The sequence below is a fragment of the Eublepharis macularius genome, chromosome 6 (assembly GCF_028583425.1).
Source record: "Eublepharis macularius isolate TG4126 chromosome 6, MPM_Emac_v1.0, whole genome shotgun sequence".
In the NCBI taxonomy this organism is placed as follows: domain Eukaryota; kingdom Metazoa; phylum Chordata; class Lepidosauria; order Squamata; family Eublepharidae; genus Eublepharis; species Eublepharis macularius.
In genome coordinates this window covers 130310442-130330555 of record NC_072795.1, presented here as the reverse complement: position 1 = coordinate 130330555, position 20114 = coordinate 130310442, and the positions used below count along the sequence as shown (strand labels likewise).

Here is a 20114-nt window from a genome sequence, read left to right as displayed (position 1 = left end):
TAGCTACCAACTTATGGTGACCCCTCATGGGGTCTTCAAGGCAAGACACATTCAGAGGAGGTTTGCCATTGCCTTCCTCTGCATAGCAACCTCACTCTTTCTTGTTGGTCTCCCATCCACATGCTGACGGTGGCTGACCCTGCTTAGCTTCAAAGCTCCAATGAGCTCAGGCTAGTCTGGACTATATGTATTGTTTTTAAAAAGTGATTTGGAATCTCTTTTAATTGTCCACTGCCTTGGGCCTTGGGGGACCTCACTTGGTGGAAAAATGGCGTACAAATGTTTTAAATAAAATAACAGTGTCACAATTAAGCCATATACAAATGCCAGGTGGAACAAATGGGTCTTTCCTGGACACTGAAGGTCCTCTATGGAATACTTCTGGTGGGCTTGTGATGCACATGGAGTGCCTTTGGCCTGGCTGTGACATTGACAGTGCCGTGCTAAGTGGAGTTAACACCTTTCTAAGTCCACTGAAATCTCAGAAGGGGGCAACTTTGTTCGGGATGGCCCTGGGCATTCGTTCACTGTTGCCTGCTTAGCCAGACTAAATGTTGCCTTGTCTCGGTCAAGAGACAAAACCACTTCCTGGTCCAAAGGTTGGTGCTGCCTCTGTACTGTTGCATGAGAGCATCAAGGATGGGGACGGAGAACAAACTGGTGACAAGCTAAGGACAGGATAGTGATTAAAACGGGGCAGAGAATGAACACAAAATTTTGTGCAGCTTCGCTGGACCTTGTGCAGGAGAATTCCCAATGGACGGTGTTGCTAAGTTTAAAACAATTCTAAAACTTGTCTTGCAGATGAGACAAGGAGAACACTACATTGTAAAGTTGATACCGTGCCGCATAATGTTACATTGAAGTCATGCCTGATCCAGTGAACTTTATGTTAAATCTGTACATTCTGATTTTATATGATGCCCTGGACTCTATTCTACTCCCAGCCATTGTTGTTAAATGGACTTCACATACACTTTCTCATTTCTGAAGCCCAAAAGAACTCCAAAATTTTAAGAGCTGTAACATTGGAAGTCTCAGGGTGGGATGGGCTTTATAACGTATCCTGTTACATCGAGACTAACGTTTTAGCCAATATTGTTTATAAATTGCCATTTCTCTGAAATGTTCGCAGGCAGCCACGAACTAATTGTTTCAGACAGAGGTGCTACATTTTCAGTAATATGCACATAGCAAATCAGAGGCAGCAGAAAGCTATTATCTAGTGATTTTATCACTCCCTTCTGAACTACTGTTGCCTGTGAAACTTCCTGTATGTCAGTTGCCAAGTTCTTGATGCTGTTAGGAAACTTTGAGGCATGTTTATTCCCGCACTTATGTTCTTCCCTTCCGGATGCACCATCTTCTGTACTTTTATGTTTGCAGCAAATGATGTCCCTTTATGTTCACGCTCTGTTTCTGCTGTTAAAATAATCCCTGTGAAGAAAGTGAAAAGTTCTCCTGGTCTAGTGTTGCTGACAGGTATCTCTTTTTTACCAAATGTTCTTATCAAGCCGTGGCTGTTCATCCTCTTCTTGCTAGAATAGTTTTCCTGCTTCATCTTGTTGCCATTGCTTTATAGTACTTCAGATTTCATAGTATAATGTTCACTGAAGGCCTGTTCAAGTCGTTGGCTGGTGAAGATTCTCTGCATGCTTGGCAAGACTCATTTGCTCAAAATTCTTAGTGTGATTTGTCCCATGAGAATACCAGTTGCCTCCTTCAAAGGGTCTCATGAATCAGAAATACAAATACTTTTGCTAAATGTAACAACATATGGTGGTAGTGGAGAGTGCCTTTTAGCCATAGCTAACTTATGGCTACCCCAGTGGGGTTTTCATGGCAAGGGACTAACAGAGGTGGTTTGCCTCTGCAGCCCCGTCTTCACTGGAGGTCTTCCGGTAACCCATGGCCGGGCCCCTAGGCTTTCAGGTATTTTGGCCCCCCTCCAGCACTTCAGTTTTTCACCCCACTACACCTAACAGCCTGACCTTGGTAGGGTAGGTGCTAGAAAGCAGTACATAGCCCTATATCCATTTTGAAGGTCTCCTAAAGAATTCTATTCACAATTTTAACAATATTTTTATTGTGCAGGTAGAACTCTTCAGGAAAGCACATTTTGGGGTTATAATTGTTCAATACTGTAATATTTTGAAATGAATAATTTTTTTATTTTTTAAAAATACATAATTTATAGATAATCGTTTTACGATAAGATAATTTGTTTCACTTCAGTAAGGAAACAGCTGATTATCTTATTAATAGAGGTTTTATAAGAGAATTAATTAATTGTAATTTATGTGGGGGTGTGCCTCAGCAAAAAAAATTGATGGGCCCCTAGTTCCTGCAGGTCTCCTGGGCTTCAGCCGAGTCCGCCTTATGAATAATACGGCCCTGACCAAGGCTTTGGCCTATCAGCCTTATGAATAATACAGCCCTGTCCTAGGCTTCGGTCTAGTCAGCCTTATGAATAATACGGCCCTGACCTAGGCTTCGGTCTAGTCAGCCTTATGAATAATACGGCTCTGACATAGGCTTCGGCCTAGTCAGCCTTATGAATAATACGGCTCTGACCTAGGCTTCGGTCTAGTCAGCCTTATGAATAATACAGCCCTGACCTAGGCTTCGGCCTAATCAGCCTTGTGAATAATACGGCCCTGTCCTAGGCTTCGGTCTAGTCAGCCTTATGAATAATACGGCCCTGGCCTAGGCTTCGGCCTAGTCAGCCTTATGAATAATACGGCCCTAGTCTCATCCAGTTACTAATCAAAGCTGCCCCTGCTTAGCTTCTGAAATTTGATGAGATCAGGCTCACTTGGGCTAGCCGGGTCAGGGTGTAACAACATATACAGTGGTTCTATATTCTACATTGAAATGAGCAAATAAACATTTAAAGAGCATGTTAAATCATAATAAGGAAAGATGAATGATGACTAAGTACACTTTAATTAGAGAAATGGACTTCTTAGGCACTGTAAAGAATAGATTTAAGAAAGAGAAAGAGGTTTGGAAGTAATCCAAGAACAGAATTTCATAGCTGCTCCGCCATAGCTTTGATGTTAGCAGGATCTGTATTTTTCTGGGGAATGAGGCATGCTTGGTGGAAACAGTTGACTGTGGCAAACGCCTTCACCTGGGGTCCACCAGTTTGTTTTTATATAATTTCAATTCTGTCACAAACTATTTTGAATTTTGAGTTTCATGACTGAGTCAAACAAGATTTTATTAACTGTTTGCCCAGGTAATTCTGCTGAACTTTAACCTAATTTCCACAACTCCTAATATACATTAATATCTGAGCATTATTGCAGTAATCGAGCGATCATCTTGAAAAGCACACCTTTGTCCTTGACCCTGTTGGACAAATGTTTGCAATATGCTTAATTTCAGCTAATAAATGCTCACTGCTGATGTGGTAGTTCCGTAAAACCTTGTGCAGGGAATATTCCATCTTCCTAGAACAATCTATTATCCTTTATTTTGGCTATCAGACTTACATGTCAGCACAGGCCATTTTCACACGCCTGTAACCTCCAGAAAATTGCACAAAACTCCCAGCACAACGACGTCCTCGTAGTGCGATTTCCAGTTTAATGGCACGATTTCTGACATCATTGCACCATTAAACGGGAAATCATGCTATGAAGATGCTGTTGTGCCACAAGTTTTGCGCGATTATCTGGAGGGTTTACAGACATGTGAAAATGGCCATAATCATCTTCTGCTTTGACTCAGGCAGAGAAAGAAAAGCCCATTTTTTCCCTTAAATACACAAATAAAACCATAGGAATATGGTGGATGTTTGTCCACAAGATGATGCTTCATTGCAGGAATTCTGACTTGGGGGAGGGAATCAGGAAGAGGCATCTCCTTCTGTGTTCCCACTCTAGCCTCTTTTATTTTGTTCCTCTGAGCACAGGAAAAGTGAAAAAATAAGCCAGGAAATAAGCCAGGTCTCCTTGACCTCAAGAGGGAGGCTTCATTCAGACGTCATGCTAAACTAGTCTTTCATGTTTTCTGTATATTACAACCCAAAGTATTGGTTTGAGTGTTCATACACACAGCAGGCATATCCTGGTGGAGATATGCCTTTATTTATGTATTTATTTCACATTTCTATTCTGCCTTCCCGACGAGTGGGCTCAGGGCGGGTCACAGCCCATTGAAATACAATAAAATTCCATTTCCATAAAACATTTAAAACATCATTAAAATAAAAACATATTTCTAGTTATACAGTCAGCCTTACAAACTAAAACAGGATGGTGGACAGCCTTCGCAGGGAGGGTTAGATTTTATTCGTCCCTTGTTGTATACCCAAACCAGTTCTAATGCTTGGGAAGCAATTGCTAAGAAAATCAGGAATAAAATTAGTGTGCAGAAAAACTCATTGTTATATATCAGATTTTTTTTACTGGATATAATTATTACTTATATGTGTACGTAAGATGATCCTCTCTCTTTTCAGTGGCATGTGAATCTGTGTAAACTGCCTTCAAGTTGCAGCCAACTTAACGGCAACCTCAGAGGTTTTTTAGGCAAGAATTGGACAGAGATGGTTTGCCACTACATGGCATACCTGGGAAAAACAAATCTAGTATTGCATTGGAATAAGTACTGTAGTTAAGCTTCCTTAATCAGGCTTAGATGAGATATCTAAACTGAGACAAAGATTCTTTTAAATGGAAGACTGTTGGAACTGGCAAGAGGATATGTAAAATATTGCCTTAAAATTAATCAACAAGACTGAAAAAGTTAAGTTTAAAAAAATAGCTTCTTAAAACCAAATTTCAAAAGCAAATTTTAGAAATGCTCAAAACCTGAATGTTGTTGCTAGTTTTGATGAATCCTGACAGCCTGCCTGTTTTGGAACATAAGCCTTGGATAACGCACCAGCATGTAGCATGGTGAAGGAATGGACAGCATTGACTGTGAGCCAGTGGTGGGAGAAGCCTGGGTGTGGTGGTTATGTGGCTTGCACACGCCGAGGGTCCTTTTCTGACTACATGTGTACAAAAATCCATTTTTATGATCCATGATACTTTAAGTGCCATTTAAATAGAGCTATTTTCACACACCCAAAGCCTCTGGAAGATCGCGCGAAACTCACGACATGAAACGTCTTCCTAGGGCGATTTCCTGGCACAATCCCTTTTAATGCCGTAATTTATGACGTCATCAGGCCATTAAAGGGGATTGTGCCAGGAAATTGCACTTGGAAGACGCTTTGTGCCGTGAGTTTTGTGCGATCTTCCGGAGGCTTATGGGTGCGTGTGAAAATGGCCAAGATCTCTTTCTTATCCCAAAGGGGCTATAGAAACTTGTTCATTAAAGTCACTGCAGTATGTGGTAGGAAGCTTAAGGGGCAGAGTGGTCTGTAATAGACATGGGCATGAACCACAAAAAACCCGAACCATGGGGTTCGTGGTTCGTGGCGTTTTCACGAACCAGGAACCACTACACCCCCCTCCACACACACACACAAACTGGGACAAGTTCACGAACCGGTTTGTGGGGTTTAAATGCCCCTTTCCAGCTGCTTAGCAGCGGCAGGGAAAGGAGCATTTGATAGTTTAAAGGGCGCTTTAAACGGCCCAAAGTCCACAAATCTACAAAACTGGGCAGTACAATCCTATTCAGAGTTACTCCAGTCTTAAGTCTACAGTCTTCAGTGGGCTTTGGATGCAGTAAGTCTGCAAAGGATTGCACTTTAAAGGCCAAACTACATGTTACTGCCGTTTATGCCATTTTACAGAAGAATTTAGCCGTTTAAAAATTGCCGTGAAGCCCTGATCCTGATCAGGTCCATGGTGCAGTAGCGTCATACTCCCCCCCTCCCCCAAACTTTTTCAAGTGCTGAAACACCCCCGCACACAATTTGGCACTTGAAAAGGTGTGCGGGGGGAGACCGGATTGCCTGGTGCTACTGCACAGTGGGCATTGCAGCAATATTTAAACAGCTAAGTTCTCCTCTAAGATGGCATCAGCAGCCATGTGGGATTAGCAAATATTAGTAAAGACTATGGATTAATCATATAGCAATAATAGTAAGCTAGCAAGAAGCATAAGATGGATTCTTTATGTTTTAAAGTAACTGGTTTCTGCTAATTAGCCACCAGCACCCCCTTCTTCTCCCTAGCTGTACATGGAAAGAGAGAATGTCTATCCTTGAAGATAGATAACTGGACATTCCTGAGGGCATCTGAAAAGGGCAAAGCCAGAAACAAAGGGAGAATTATAAGTTCCACCCCCTTCCCCCTTTTGGAGAAGAAAGTTTGTGTAGAAAAGTAACCAGTTGTGGAATGAAGGAAGATGCTGCTATGGAGACCAAGAAAGGATGGCAAATGATGTTGTCGCGAGACTGAAAGGTGGACAATAGTCCAATGTAAAGGTATAAAAGTGATCAGATGCCTTATTCTGAATGTGACTTTCGTTTCTCTAAAATGATGTCACAAGCCCTTAAAAGTAACATGTGCTCCTTTGTTCTGGGGTACATTCTGAGCTCATCTTGTAGCCTGTACCTATATTTGCAAATACACTTTTTTTCACAACAGCCCTTATCTGTCTCATCTCCTCTTTGCTCAGCGGATTGGAGGGGCAAGGGGAAAACACTTTTGTGTAACAGCCAGAGGTTGGACCTGTGGCCACCATAATGTGTACTTCGGTTCTGAAGCTATCAGGGCAAAAGCAAAGTACAAAACAGCAGGTAAAAACTCAATGTATTAACTATGTAGATCACCCCTCCTGTTGTAGTCTACCTCCCCAAGACTGGCAGGTGGGGATGTGTAGGGGAAAATCTGTCTCTCACAGTGTTCTTGAAACTAGAAAGTAGCCACAGAGCTTCATTCTACATTGGCACTCCTTAGTAACCAATTCAGGTTGGGCAATGGCTGCTGGCACATGGGAAACCTGGAATAGGCAGAGAGGATGTGTTTTGTTAAGATTAAAAACAGGTGTTTTTTTTTTTTTTAAAGTTCTGCGCAAAAGGTTCTTGGCAACATTGGCTGTGTTCATAACAAAAATTAAAATAAAGGCAAATTATTCCTACGCAGCTTGACTTGGCGGCTCAATAACTGAAGCGGTGGCCGTCGCTGGTTTTGCCAATGTTTGTCGCTTCTTTCTTCCAAAACCTGGCTGAGGGCTTTCTACTTGTTTGCAAGGAAAGTTCTTGGGGCTTAAACTGAGAAGCTCCAGCCAAAGATTTGCCCATTGATGCACTGCTCGGGGATGCCTGCATGGAGTTCCCTGTTGGGCCTTCAGGGCATGGAGGTAGCTTCTCCAGAACGCTGTCTCTTTGGTGCCTGTGCCTTGTACAGATGCCTGCATAAGAACCTCACAGTTTACAGTAGTTCCCTGCAAGCCTTTACAGTCTGAGCTCAGAGCATTTTCTTTAAACAAAAAAAAGAGGAAAACTACATTTATTATAAATATCAAGCACACTTAGTACAAAAATATTATAAAAATGACTCTCAATTTACAATGGGCAGATATAGAGCAGTTTAGAACATGGCAAAGCATCAGTTATGAAATAAATCTCATTTCCTAATAAGATTAAAGAAATAAACTGAAGCTAATAAATACTCTTAGTGGGACCTCTTCCATATCCCAAACATTTGCATCGTTATGCTCTGAATGTCTATGCAGCATCATGTTGGCAGTGTTCTCAGTGAGCTCAGCCTTCTTCAGAACTCGGTTTCTGTAATTAACCTCTGCTCTTCCTATTGGCAATTTGGAAAGTATAAAGCAGTGTGGTTTTTTTTAGATTGCTTCTCATTCCTTGGCTCAGATTTTTGTTCTATGACAACATTCTTCAAAATACAAACCTTCATTTAATATGTAGCTAAATAGCTTGTTATTTCACAGCTTGATTGTATACACACGGTCTTCATTGTTTTCAATCTATACCTTTCAGAGCAATTTGGAATTACATTTTTGATATTTGAAAGAGCATTTTCTTTGAGCTTCTGAAAGCTTAGGCTGAGGGCCAAGCTACAAGTGACGAATGACACTTGAACGGCAAGTAGATCGAGAATGCAGCACAAGTGGAGGGCAAGTGAACAGGGAGGAATACACTTGCCGTTCAAGTGTCATTCGTCACGTGTAGCTTGGTCCTGAGTGTGCCAGACGCAGGGGTTCTTCAGAGAATTTGGATGGTCAAGAAAACTCACATAGGCAAGATACTTTGGCAAGATAATCAAGACTTTAATTGAGAGAAACAGGCAGTTCACAATATAGCAGTCCCTTAACACAGGGGAAATAAAACAGCAATCCCTTACATACACCTGAGTCAGAGGAGTTAGCCGTGTTGGTCTGTAGTAGCAAAATCAAAAAGAATCCAGTAGCACCTTTAAGACTAACCAATTTTATTGTAGCATAAGCTTTCGAGAATCACAGTTCTCTTTGTCAGATGCATGGAGGGCAGAAAGAAACTGGTCAAATATAGAGGAGGAGGGGAGGAGGAGAGGAGGGATGTAAACAACTCCTTTGATATGGAGATGCAAACAGCTCCTTTTGATGTGGGGATCAGTTTGTTTGTGTAAAGGTTCAAAGGAGTTTGCCGTGTTAGTCTGTAGTAGCAAAATCAAAAAGAGTCCAGCACCACCACCAAGACCATACAATTCCACTGCAGCACAAGCCTTCGATAACCACAGCCCTCCCCGCCAGATGCATCTGACAAAGAGAACTGTGGTCCTCAAAAGCCCACGTCAGGTGCCACTGGACTCTCCCTGACCCCGCCTATGTAAATGAAATCAGTTACCTGTGATAATGAGATACACCTGAGTGGCTCTAGCACAAGCTCTATACTGTTCCTCCTGCTGTTACATACTGTCAGTCCCTGGCAGTGAGGTCCCTCAAGCCCTCCACAGTTAACACGCAGGTGTTCAAATTGAAGTAGTTTTATTGAGATCCGTACAGTACAGGTATTCACACAGAGGTGTCAATTGGCAGAAGTGACAATTCAAACAAAGGCATTGCTAATTATAGGGAAACTTCCTGCCCTCCAGTCTCTGGGAAAGTTACAATGTTTGCTGCTAGCAGCTCTCCTCAAAGACACTTGCTGGAAAAGTGAAAGCACATATTTTCAACAGATAATGGAGGGGCCCCCTGGCTCTCCTGCCATTAATATCAGAAGTTAGTTAAGACACACTCAGATGATCCATGCAGATCTACACAGAATACAGCACATAAATCTGGCAAACAGCATTGACCAGTATAAAATGCAGAACACAATCATGGCAAGTATGCTAACGCATACTGGGCCTCTGCTTACCAAGTGCAGCTTCCAGGACCAGCAAGACCTGACAATCTGTTAGGTCATGCCAGCCAGGGCTACCTTCTGCACCCGGCACTCCAGCAGCTCCTTTAACCCTTCCTTGGAAGGTTACAGAAAGAGGTAATCCTGCAGCTACTTGCCGCGATGGCTCTCTAGTGCCGGTACGCTTGAAGCCGAATAGGATCACCTGGCGACACCATTCCCTAATCCTCCTTGGGGGTTCTTCCACAACGGCACTACAGTGAGATGCAACGATTTCCATTTGTTTTTATTTTAGTTTTTGCTCAAATTTTGTTTAGGCAACTTTTTCAGCTCCTTTCTTGAGTATTTTGTCTGTGTGTAGAATGGCACTGTCCCTAGGTTCCGTTCCCGTTGTTCTCTAGAGGTCCACTGGGCGGGTAAGCGAGCATCTTAAATGATGAGGTTCTGCAGACCCTGTCAAAAACACAAGTACTCGAGATTGTGGCAGCCACAGGGCAGGTACTGTAGGAATGCCGCTAACACACGGCCACTGACGTGAGCAGGTTTTCATTATGTAAAAAGATGCTTGCGTAACCTGTTTTGCAGCAATAGAGTGCCCATGGATATTCAGGGCATCATTCAGGGTGCTTCCTAGAGAGCCCAAACACTTGGTGCCTGCCTCTTATATGCCTGGGTATACGACTGGATATGTAGGCTTAATGAGATCTTGTTTACTGTTGTTGAAGATAGCAACAGAAAAGATACTAAAAGAATGACCTGCTCCTGAAACTGCACCAAAGAAAACAATATTTCGTTTGAGCATTCACCACTGAACAATTATCTTCCTTTTAAAAAGTTATATTTTGAAGCATTAAAAAAAACACACAGAGAATATAGGCTGAATATTTGGTTTCCTCCCGTTCAGTACATTCCTGATGTCAGGTTCAGGGTTCAGGTTCAGTGTTTCCACTGCCTTCCCAAGATTTAAGTGGATATGAGAGAGAACGAGAGTTCGTTTCCATCACTTTATTGATGCACGATGAAAGAGAGTATCACAATACAAAGTAACGATAATATAAAATCGTGAAAGCTAACTACGAAACAGATTTTAGTCAATGAAAAAATGTTTACAACATGCAATCTGATAAAACTATCACAGAAAACCCTTAAAAGTGCGCTTGTAATTATTATACCACAATAAATGCCAATGAAGTTGTTTTCACAGAATTCTTGTACAAGTGCCAGTTACAGAATTATATCAAAGCATTTGGCTAAAACATCATTCCATAAGCCATTCTACTTGGCTCCTGAGTAAACCAAATTGATAAAGTGCTTTGCCAAGTAAATGGATCCTTATAATGTAAAAAAGCTCGTTGATGACAGTAGAGCTTCTTCCAGCAGTTTCATATAAATGTTATACACGGGGCTTTTTTTCTGGGAAAAGAGGTGATGGAACTCAGTGGGTTACCCTCGGAGAAAATGGTCACATGGCTGGTGGCCCCGCCCCCTGATCTCCAGACAGAGGGGAGTTGAGATTGCCCTCCGCACGGAGAGCAATCTAAACTCTCCTCTGTCTGGAGATCAGGGGGCGGGGCCACCAGCCATGTGACCATTTTCAAGAGGTTCCGGAACTCCGTTCCACTGCGTTCCTGCTGAAAAAAAGCCCTGGTTATATAACATACAGGACAAGATAGAGCCCTGCAGCACCCACAAGTCAGTGGCCTTGTTTTCTAGCACCACTTTCTGAGAAACCATCTTAATAGATAGAAAGGAGCCACTACAGAGTAGAGTTTGGTTTGGCAATCCAAAAGGACCCTGTGCCTGGAGAAACAACTGGGATGCACGCCTCGTGCCTTTCCCCAGGCATAGGTTAACCACCAGAGCAAACTAAGCCCAAACTATTGCAAAACCAAGGCAGAAACCAGACCAGCGTGGATGTAGGTAGTTAATATCCAGGAAACTGACTGTGGAGTTTTATTGTTACAAGCTGTTGTGTTCAAACAGTTAGAAACGGAATATTGAAAATTGGATGCAAATTATTCAGGTTAGAGATATCAAAGGGGCGGGGGACTTTGAATCACGTAACTGGTTAACCTAAGCTAATATCCATGGTTGTTGTAGATTTTCCGGGCTGTATCACTGTACATCTTCTCCACACTGTGACACTGAGAGATCTCTGTCTTTCAGTGCTGCACCTCTGAAGGTGCCAGTCACAGCTGCTGGCGAAACGTCAGGAACTACAATGCCAAGACCACGGCGATACAGCCCGGAAAATCCACAACAACCATCGTTCTCCGGCCGTGAAAGCCTTCGACAGTATAAGCTAATATCAATAAGCAACCTCTTAACTTTAAGAGATGTATCTAGTTATTAGACTTCCAGTTGGTCACCACATTTGAATGATGGTAGCCCATAATATTTCGATCTTGGCAACAAAGTAAGACTGGTTGGTTTGTAGAGTCGTTCTTGAGAGGATCTGCTTTTACCATAGTTTTGTAGATAATTTATTTTTAACGAAGGAGCAGCATGGTGGTCGATAGAGAGATGAGGGAACATCTGCGGGAAAGAATCCTGCAGGGTACCATAGCATCTTGCGGCCAATTTCCACAGTAATGAGGTCCCAAATGAAAAGAGGCCCCAAATGAAAATCTGGAAGCCAACTATGCACACCAAGTTAAATTCTACACAGAGTCTCTCCAACTTGCATAAAGATATCCAGGGCTTTTTTTCTGAGAAAGGAAGTGGTGGAACTCAGTGGGTTGCCCTCGGAGAAAATGGTCACATGGCTGGTGGCCCCGCTCCCTGATCTCCAGACAGAGGGGAGTTGCAGGGAGAATCTCAACTCCCCTCTGTCTGGAGATCAGGGGGCGGGGCCATCAGCCATGTGACCATTTTTAAGAGGTTCCGGAACTCCGTTCCACCGCGTTCCGGCTGAAAAAAAGCCCTGAAGATATCCCTGATCAATTAATTTCTGTGATATACTTTTGTAGACAGGGCTCTCAGATTTTATTTGCTGTATTTACCCAACTGTGGAGTTCAGTTCTTAAACATTAAGGATACTTCAGAAGGTGGGACACTAGATTAAATAGATCAGAAGAGTGATATTAGCTGGCTGATACAGTAAACTGTGGTACATGACTTCTGTACATTCCTGTTCCCCCCCCCCTTTTTTTTGTACTTGTGTTAACTGAATTTGGAAATTTAACTTTTATGTATCCATAATAACCTTATTGTTTTTTAAAGCTTGGAATCTGCAGCTTATTTACCTCAGCATCCATTTGCTCAAAGGCAGCTATGCTAAAATTACCGCAACATCTTACTGTAATGTAACATAGTTTAGCATTTCTCTCAACACATCTACTCTACATTGTATATTTTTCTGTAGACCTGGATCCTACTAAGGTCTGTGCTGGTAAGGGAGCCGTGACTCTACGTGTGTCTATGCCCTATGAGGAAAATCCTAGTAGCAGCCCAACTTGTCCACAGGTGATTCAGCAGTCTGAAAGTAAGTCCAGTGTGAGAATAGTCTGACACAATCAACATTTTTGAGATTTGGAATATGAATACTTTTGAATAGAGATTGGAATACTTTGTATATTTGAAGTCACAGATTTGAGGCAATCGTCAGATTTCAAAACTGAGCTTCAGCTAAAAGTAGAAATGAATTCCCAACTTTTGGGACTGTGTGTGGGCCTTCAGTGCGTGGTGCCCTTTCTGGGGACAAAGCAGATTTTGCCTGGAGGTGGTTGTATTCGCTCACCACAGTGGCATTTTGTTGTGGTCAATGGAACAAGATCTGAAGTTGACGCTCTTGTCACAGAATTTTGCTGTCCTTTAAATAGCAGAGGTATAATTATAGGAGACCAGCAATAGGAAAACAACCTAATTGGGTCACACAGGTATTGAGCCGACACTGAATAGGGCACACTGAAGACGAGGGCCTTGTTCTCTCGGGGACATTCAAGCTGGCGAGACAGAAGGAAACCATTCTTCAGACAACAAGGAAGTCTAACTTATAGAAGCCACTGCCACAGATGGGGTGGCCACCGGCTTACGTGACTTTAAGTGAGGATTTAACAAATTTGTAGAGAGGCTGTTACCCGCCATCCACAAATCAACCTCCATATACAGTGACAGCACATCTCTGACTTCCGGTTGTGGGGAAGTAGATGGCTGTTGCTTCCTTGCTGTTCTTGTGGTCCTTTGAGAAACGGCTGGCCAGCCGCAGTGTTGGAAAGTGGACGTTGAGTTGAACTGAATGGCCTTTTGGGCTGATCTAGTTTGACTTCTCTTCTTATGCAAGGCAAGAGACTAACAGAAATGGTTTGCCATTGCCTGCCTCTGCAGCCCTCATTGGAGGTCTCCCATCCAATTGCTAACCAAGACCGACCCTGCTTAGCTTCTGAGATCTGACAAGATCAGGCTCTCCTGGGCTATCCAGGTCTCTATTTAAGCATAACTGTATACCTAGCAATAAGAGACAAAGTGTCAGTTACCCCAAAGAACACCCCATTTTGAAACTTCCCATCAACCTTCCAACTCTTCTGTTTCCCTTTCGTTCTCAGCCTCTTCAGTGCCCTGCCCTTTCTCAGGCCTGCCCCTGACTGGTCTCTTTTTCTGCTGGTAGTTTGTTTGTTTTTTAAAAAAAAGAAAACTTCAGCAGCCGAAATGACAAATACACAGTTACTACGGGATGAGCTCATGAATGCAGCTTTTGCTGACTGTTCCCGTCACAGTTACGAAAGTGCATTGCAAAGCAAAGAGCGGGTGTCTTTCAAGATAGATCAGCCGAGGCTGGAAATAAACAGCGCCAGGATGGGGTGCAGAAACACGGTGACAGAAAGTGAGAGTGACAACCCGGCTTAAAGCCCCTGCTGTGCTGCGATGGCACAATTTGTTCCCCACCATCAAGAGAAGTCTCTGTTTATGGTGTCTGGTATTAGTTTCTTGCCGCTATGTAAGTATGACCTGCATTTAAATAGCAAACACAGAGTCACACTTCCCAGCGGAGCCCTATAAAGATGGCCCTCGTTCTTGCCGCCACTTCTAAATACGTTTGTTTATGGCTGTCTTTGCCATCTCCCCTGGCAGGGTTAATCCGAACAGATCTGCTTTCCCCTCCCAGTCGACATCACCGTTTAAATATTGAGGTCCAGCACTGTTTGGCATTTGGGCCCCGTACTCTGGCTGCCTTTTCGGCTCTAAAATAAAATGTCAATGAACAATTGTTTCTTCATCACTCTGAATGAATTGCCTTGTGTTTACAAAGGTCATGATCTGTAAGGGAATCATGTTTAAGGGGCTGTTTCTATGGAAATTAGGCTGCCCCGGCTGAAAGTATTCCATGCACAAAATGAAACAGGCAGTTTCTTAACAGCGATTGGTACATGCATTCTCTTCATGTAAAGGTTGCTGGCTTTGGGGATCTGAGTTTTACTTTTTGTTGCTGTCGCTCCCCTCTTTCTGTTGCCTCCAGTGCTTGCTAAATATTTCAGATGTAGAACCAGAAGAAGCACAAACAGGTACTTGCCAATGGCTTCATTCTTTCCTGACTTCCTTGATGTGCCTGTTGATTATGCAAATCCTAACCCTACCCACTAGACTCCAACCTCTGGCTGTTGCCATGGTGGCCTGAAATTCTTTCTTTTGCAGGTGACTGGAGGTTATCACCTAATATTGACTCTAATGGAGATGCTCCACCTTCAGCTCTGGCTTCCAAGGGTTATCGTAGTGTGCGGCCAAACATTCCTTCTGAGACCAAACCACAGGTAAGCACCTTTCCAAAACCATGCATGTGTTGAGAGCTTGCTTGAATCAGAGAATTGAAAAGTCAAGAGACTTGTGACTCCATGGACTCTGCAACACAGGGGTAATAACTTGAAGTCTGTTAGGGCAAAGAGGAGGTTTTAACTGGTTTCCCAGCTGTAAGGCAGGAACAACAGTTCCCCATTTCATAGTAAAAAGTCCTGTAGCACCTTTAAGACTAACCAACTTTATTGAGGCATAAGCTTTCGAGAATCACAGCTCTCTTTGTCAGATGCATACTGTGATTCGGAGAGCTGTGATTCTCAAAAGCTTATGCCTCAATAAAGTTGGTTAGTCTTAAAGGTGCCACTGGATTTTTTTTTACTATTATGCAACTACAGACTAACATGGCTAACTCCTCTGGATCTATTTCATAGGGTAGCTGATGGGAACAGCATGGAGATATTTTAAAAACAACATTTAATGTTCCAGGTGGGTGACTGTGTTGGTCTGCATTTGAAGAGCAAGACTCAAGTCCAGTATCATCTTTAAAAGACCAACAAGATTTGCAAGGTATAACCTTTTGAGAGTAAAACCTCCTTTTTTCAGATCTTCGTGTCTTACGAAGGGAGCTTTGACCCTTGAAAGCTTATACTTTGGAAACCTTGTTGATCTTTAAGATGCTACTGGACTCAAATCTAACATTAAATGTGAAATACTACAGTTCTCTCAATATCCCTGTGAGGCAAGGCAATGCTGTTCCCATTTTAACCGATAGACCACATAGTGAAATCTCTGCTAACTTAGTAGCGTTTGTGGTTTAATTCATAGGAATTGGTTTAAGAGGCTGCATCTCATGTACTAGAATGGTTACCTTCTAATTGGAAACTGGCAAAAGTGGAAACCAGAGGAATTTCTGGGGCAGTCTCTGTACACAGATTTTTAATAGACTGTTTTCAGCGTTGTTGGTGCAGCTGCTGAAACTGCTTAGCAGAGGTAGCTTCCTATAAAATGTTCTCCCAGTGTGCACAGTCACATTTTTAGGTGAAAAGGACAATGTGGGTATTTCCTGTCTTCATGCTCTCAGATACCCAGATTTTTTAAGGGTAATTTTTCCAAGGGTACTGAAGCTGGAAAAAATGTGTGTTGCTGTGTTCACACAAAATGGTGACTGTACATAGCAGGAGGACCACAGGTAGCATGATCGAGAACCGGTTTGGTGTAGTGGTAAAGAGCGCGGGACTCTAATCTGGAGAGCCGGGTTTGATTCCCCACTCCTCCGCTTGAAGCCAGCTGGGTGACCTTGGGTCAGTCACAGCTTTCTCAGCGCTCTCTCAGCCCCACCCACCTCACAGGGTGTTTTGTTGTGGGGATAATAATGACGTACTTTGTAAACCACTCTGAGTGGGCATTAAGTTGTCCTGAAGGGCGGTATATAAATCGAATGTTGTTGTTATTGTTATTATCATCTCCTCTTACACATCAGATTTATAGACCAAAAAGAGATCTAGCAGCTGAGCAAAGCTTCTTATCCTGGCAAACTGCTCTAACTGCAGTCTTGGAAAAATTTGGCCTGCTGTCTGCTGAGCACTCCTGCAGTTAAAAACTGTTTCTAATAGTTGCTGATATTTTGCTTTATTTTTATTTTTTAAAATGTGACTCTTGGCTGCCCCTGATGTTCCAGGATAAAAGTTCACATATGCAGAAATCTCAGCTATCATCTTTTAAAATGTTCATTCATTTCATTGTTTTGCAATAACTAGTTTGTTTTTATAGTTGCCAATAAGTACCAAACCAAATTGATGTATCTTTCTTTGTAAAGCATTTTTAAACCACTTTCTTTGTAAAATGCTTTCTTTGTAAAGCATTTTTAAACTGCTGACCAATATTTGATTGATAATTGCCAAATCTTTTAAAATCAGCCAAATAGCGAATCTTGGGCACATGTAATTTCCTTCCAAAGATATATATTTTTTTAACCAAAAGCTGCCTTGGGAGGCTACCAGTGCGACTAAGGAGGTGGCTTAAGGCTTTTCTCCCAGTCTGTTTTTCCTTTGACATCCCCCTATCCCCAGTGTTGGAAGTAATTTTGAATAGAAAAGTGGCTAGAAAGAAAAGAGTTAGTTGTCTTTCCCGCACGGTAGTTTCTCCTCCTATATCTGAATCTGATTCTTAAAAAATGAAAGAAAATAATGTGCAACTGCTGTCTTTAAAAAAAAAAAAAAAACTTGCCCACCATTATGATAATCTAACAAGTTTTAAAGAATATTGAGTATCATTGTTGTAAGTATCACAATTCAAGGTTTGTTGGCAAATTGGACAGGACTTCAGAAAGCAACCTACAAGGGTAATGAAAGGTCTCTGTTCAAGACTTTCAGAAGAACGGCTCGCAAGATTGTGTATGCTTTGCTGAAAGAGAATGCTACGAGTTTTGTCAGATTTCAGATTTTCATCTATGACCTGAGAACAAGAAGAGCTTTTTCCTTTAAGGAAGAATTTAAACTTTTAAAAAGGAGAAAATAAACATTAAATTTGAGGAGAATACTTCAGCTGGGCAGGAATCTGCTAAGGACATTTGTGGTATAGAATATCTTGCCGTTTGAGCTGGGCTGAATTAAGTGGGTGGTTCATGAGAGTGTCTCTACATGAGACAGCTCGGCATGTGTTCAACAAGTGTAAGGAGATGCAATGTTAGCTGGGAAGCAAAGTTTAAAAAGACAGAGCCAGCGGAGATTGCTCCTCAGAGGGTTTGTCAATTTCATCTTCACCTTTCCTAAGGTTCTGTCAGTTTCACCTCTCCTGCCTAAAACTGTGTGGGATGGCAACCAGAGGGCAGCGAGGAATGGAAATGGGCTGGCGCTGCCTTCCAGAGCCGGGCTTGGACCTGGAGAAGTTATAATGGGCTGAAGTTTCCCTTCTGGCCTTTCACAGCCCTTCATGCAGCTCCAGTGTATAGCAAAGCCTTTGCTCTGCTGCCGGCTCTGTCTTTTTAAACTACCCTTCCCAGCTAACATTGCGTCTCCCAAAATGTGTTTTTCACATGACAAATGTCTCAGGTAGAGAGTCTCTGAATCCCTTCCAGTTTTATGGCTCATTCTATTCTTGGGTCTGAATTAATTTAGAGCATTGTTAATACCTCAAAATTTTCAAAGTAAATTTTAGTAGAACATGCTGCAGAATGTCTTGCTTATATCCATTTACCTTTTTAAAATTGGTATACATACTTAGCTTATGAGGTTGAAGAATGTTAGGAATTATACTTAACAGGATCTCTTTGAGTGATATTTTTCTCTTGCCACCTTCATAAAGAGATTGCAATCCTCATCTCTTCATTCACAGCTGATAAATGAATATGCTTACGTAAGGGTGTGTGTGTGTGTGTTTGTGTGTGTGTGTGTGTGTGTGTGTGTGAGAGAGAGAGAGAGAGAGAGATTCTAGTTATTTTTGTTGTAGCAGTCAATTACTTACAACAATACAAACAACACAGTGAAATTTCAAGTTTGTTTATTGCGTCTTTTTAGTAGACCACAAAACACTGATCTGTGCAAAAGCTCACTCCAAATGGGATTTTTAGCAGTGTGTCTTGTTCACTGCAGGGGACTTCAACAATGAAGTTCTTTCATTTGGCTTTCGTAGCTTTGGTATCAGTAAGCTTCATTGTAAGGACCATTTCTAAGGAAAAAGATCTCATTAAAGATGTTCATCATTGTAATGTTGAGAAGATGTTGTTCACAAAGTGACAGAATGCAAAAAGGTATCAATTGCCTTTATGTGAGCATGGGTTTTGTTAGACGTTGTTGTTCAGCAATCTCCTCGATACCTCTGGCATGCAGATTTGACAGAAGTACTGCAGATTATTTACAACAATAATGAATAAGAATCTGAGCTGAAAACTAATCCCACTGTCCAGATTTCCTGAGAGGGGCTGTAGGTAGGTCAGTGGCTCTCAAACTTCATGTCCCCAAAATGGGTTGCGATTCTCTCAAAGGCTGGTTACAGGGTTGCTAGAAGATGCGGCTCTGGGCCAAGCTAAAAGTGACAAATTACACTTGAATGGCAAGTGAACAGACTCACATGTATTCCTCCCTGTTCACTTGCACTCAACTTGCACTCCACTCGATCACGTAGGGAGGAATACACGTGAGTCTGTTCACTTGCCATTCAAGTGTAATCCGTCACTTCTAGCTTGGCCCTCTGACAGGCTCAATGGCAAATTCGGGTCTACCTCTGTAGAATGGGCAAAGTGGCCATGAAAGGCAGACTGATGCTTGGTAATGCTTTGTATTTATAAATACTAAGAATTTAAAAAGTAAATCTATTCAGTGATAACTGATGTGGGATTCCTGCATTTCTTGTCGTAGAGGAGAAAAGTTGCGTCATGTTACTTTAGAAGTGGGTCCTGAAAAGCACGGTAGAGTTTAGAAGCGGATCCCTCATCAAAAGTTTTGAGAAACACATTATATTTTGGATAGTTCTTGTAATGTCTGTTTCAAATTTTTTTTACCAAATTTTTGCTCCTTTCCCCTTTTATTCTCTTCTGTATCCTTATTCTGTTTTAAGAACCGCTACTGTAGGTTATGGGGTTGAGTTCTGACATTCATCCCTAATACAGCAGTTCTTCATTTCTTGGGAAACTCTGGTGCTTTAGTGTTCAGTCAAATTTTGCAAAACATGGATTTTTTTTCTGGCCATTCTCTGTTTAATCAACAGTGCCTCCTATGGATTTCAGTGTGCTGAAACTTCGCGCTGAAATAAAAGCCCAGTTTGCACCCAACAAATGAGGCACGCTGAAGCGGTGTGTTGTCAAATACAAGCTTGCCATAAAAGCTTGTAAAAATGTTTCAAACATTGATGCGAGTGAGTGTGAGCTGGATGTCCCAATGCTGTATTAAACTTTCATTTCTTGCTGTTAACCCCAGTCTAACGACCAACTCCATTTTTTTCTCTCTCTCCCCCTTTTGTCCCTTTAACTGGACAGACCCCTTCCCGTCCACCTCTTCCAAAAGAGGAGAGCTTTGCATGGCATCCTCAAACCAACACCAAAATAACCCACCTGCGTCCGGTGCCTATCATGGACTATGTATACCTTAATGCACCTAAATCGTCTGCACCCAGCACTAGGAGCAGGCAGCAT

The 20114-nt window shown here is 42.2% G+C and overlaps 1 protein-coding gene across 5 annotated transcripts in view; it reads left to right on the top strand.

The window, feature by feature from the left end:
• SORBS1 (sorbin and SH3 domain containing 1) overlaps positions 1 to 20114 on the top strand; it is a 115726-nt gene that overhangs the window by 12136 nt on the left and 83476 nt on the right. For all 5 annotated transcript variants that reach the window (XM_054984096.1, XM_054984092.1, XM_054984095.1 and 2 more), the window contains exons 4-6: positions 1387 to 1482; positions 12621 to 12740; positions 14888 to 15003. In XM_054984096.1, coding sequence (XP_054840071.1) covers positions 1387 to 1482; positions 12621 to 12740; positions 14888 to 15003 — 332 coding nt within the window. The remainder of the gene's footprint in view (positions 1 to 1386; positions 1483 to 12620; positions 12741 to 14887; positions 15004 to 20114) is intronic.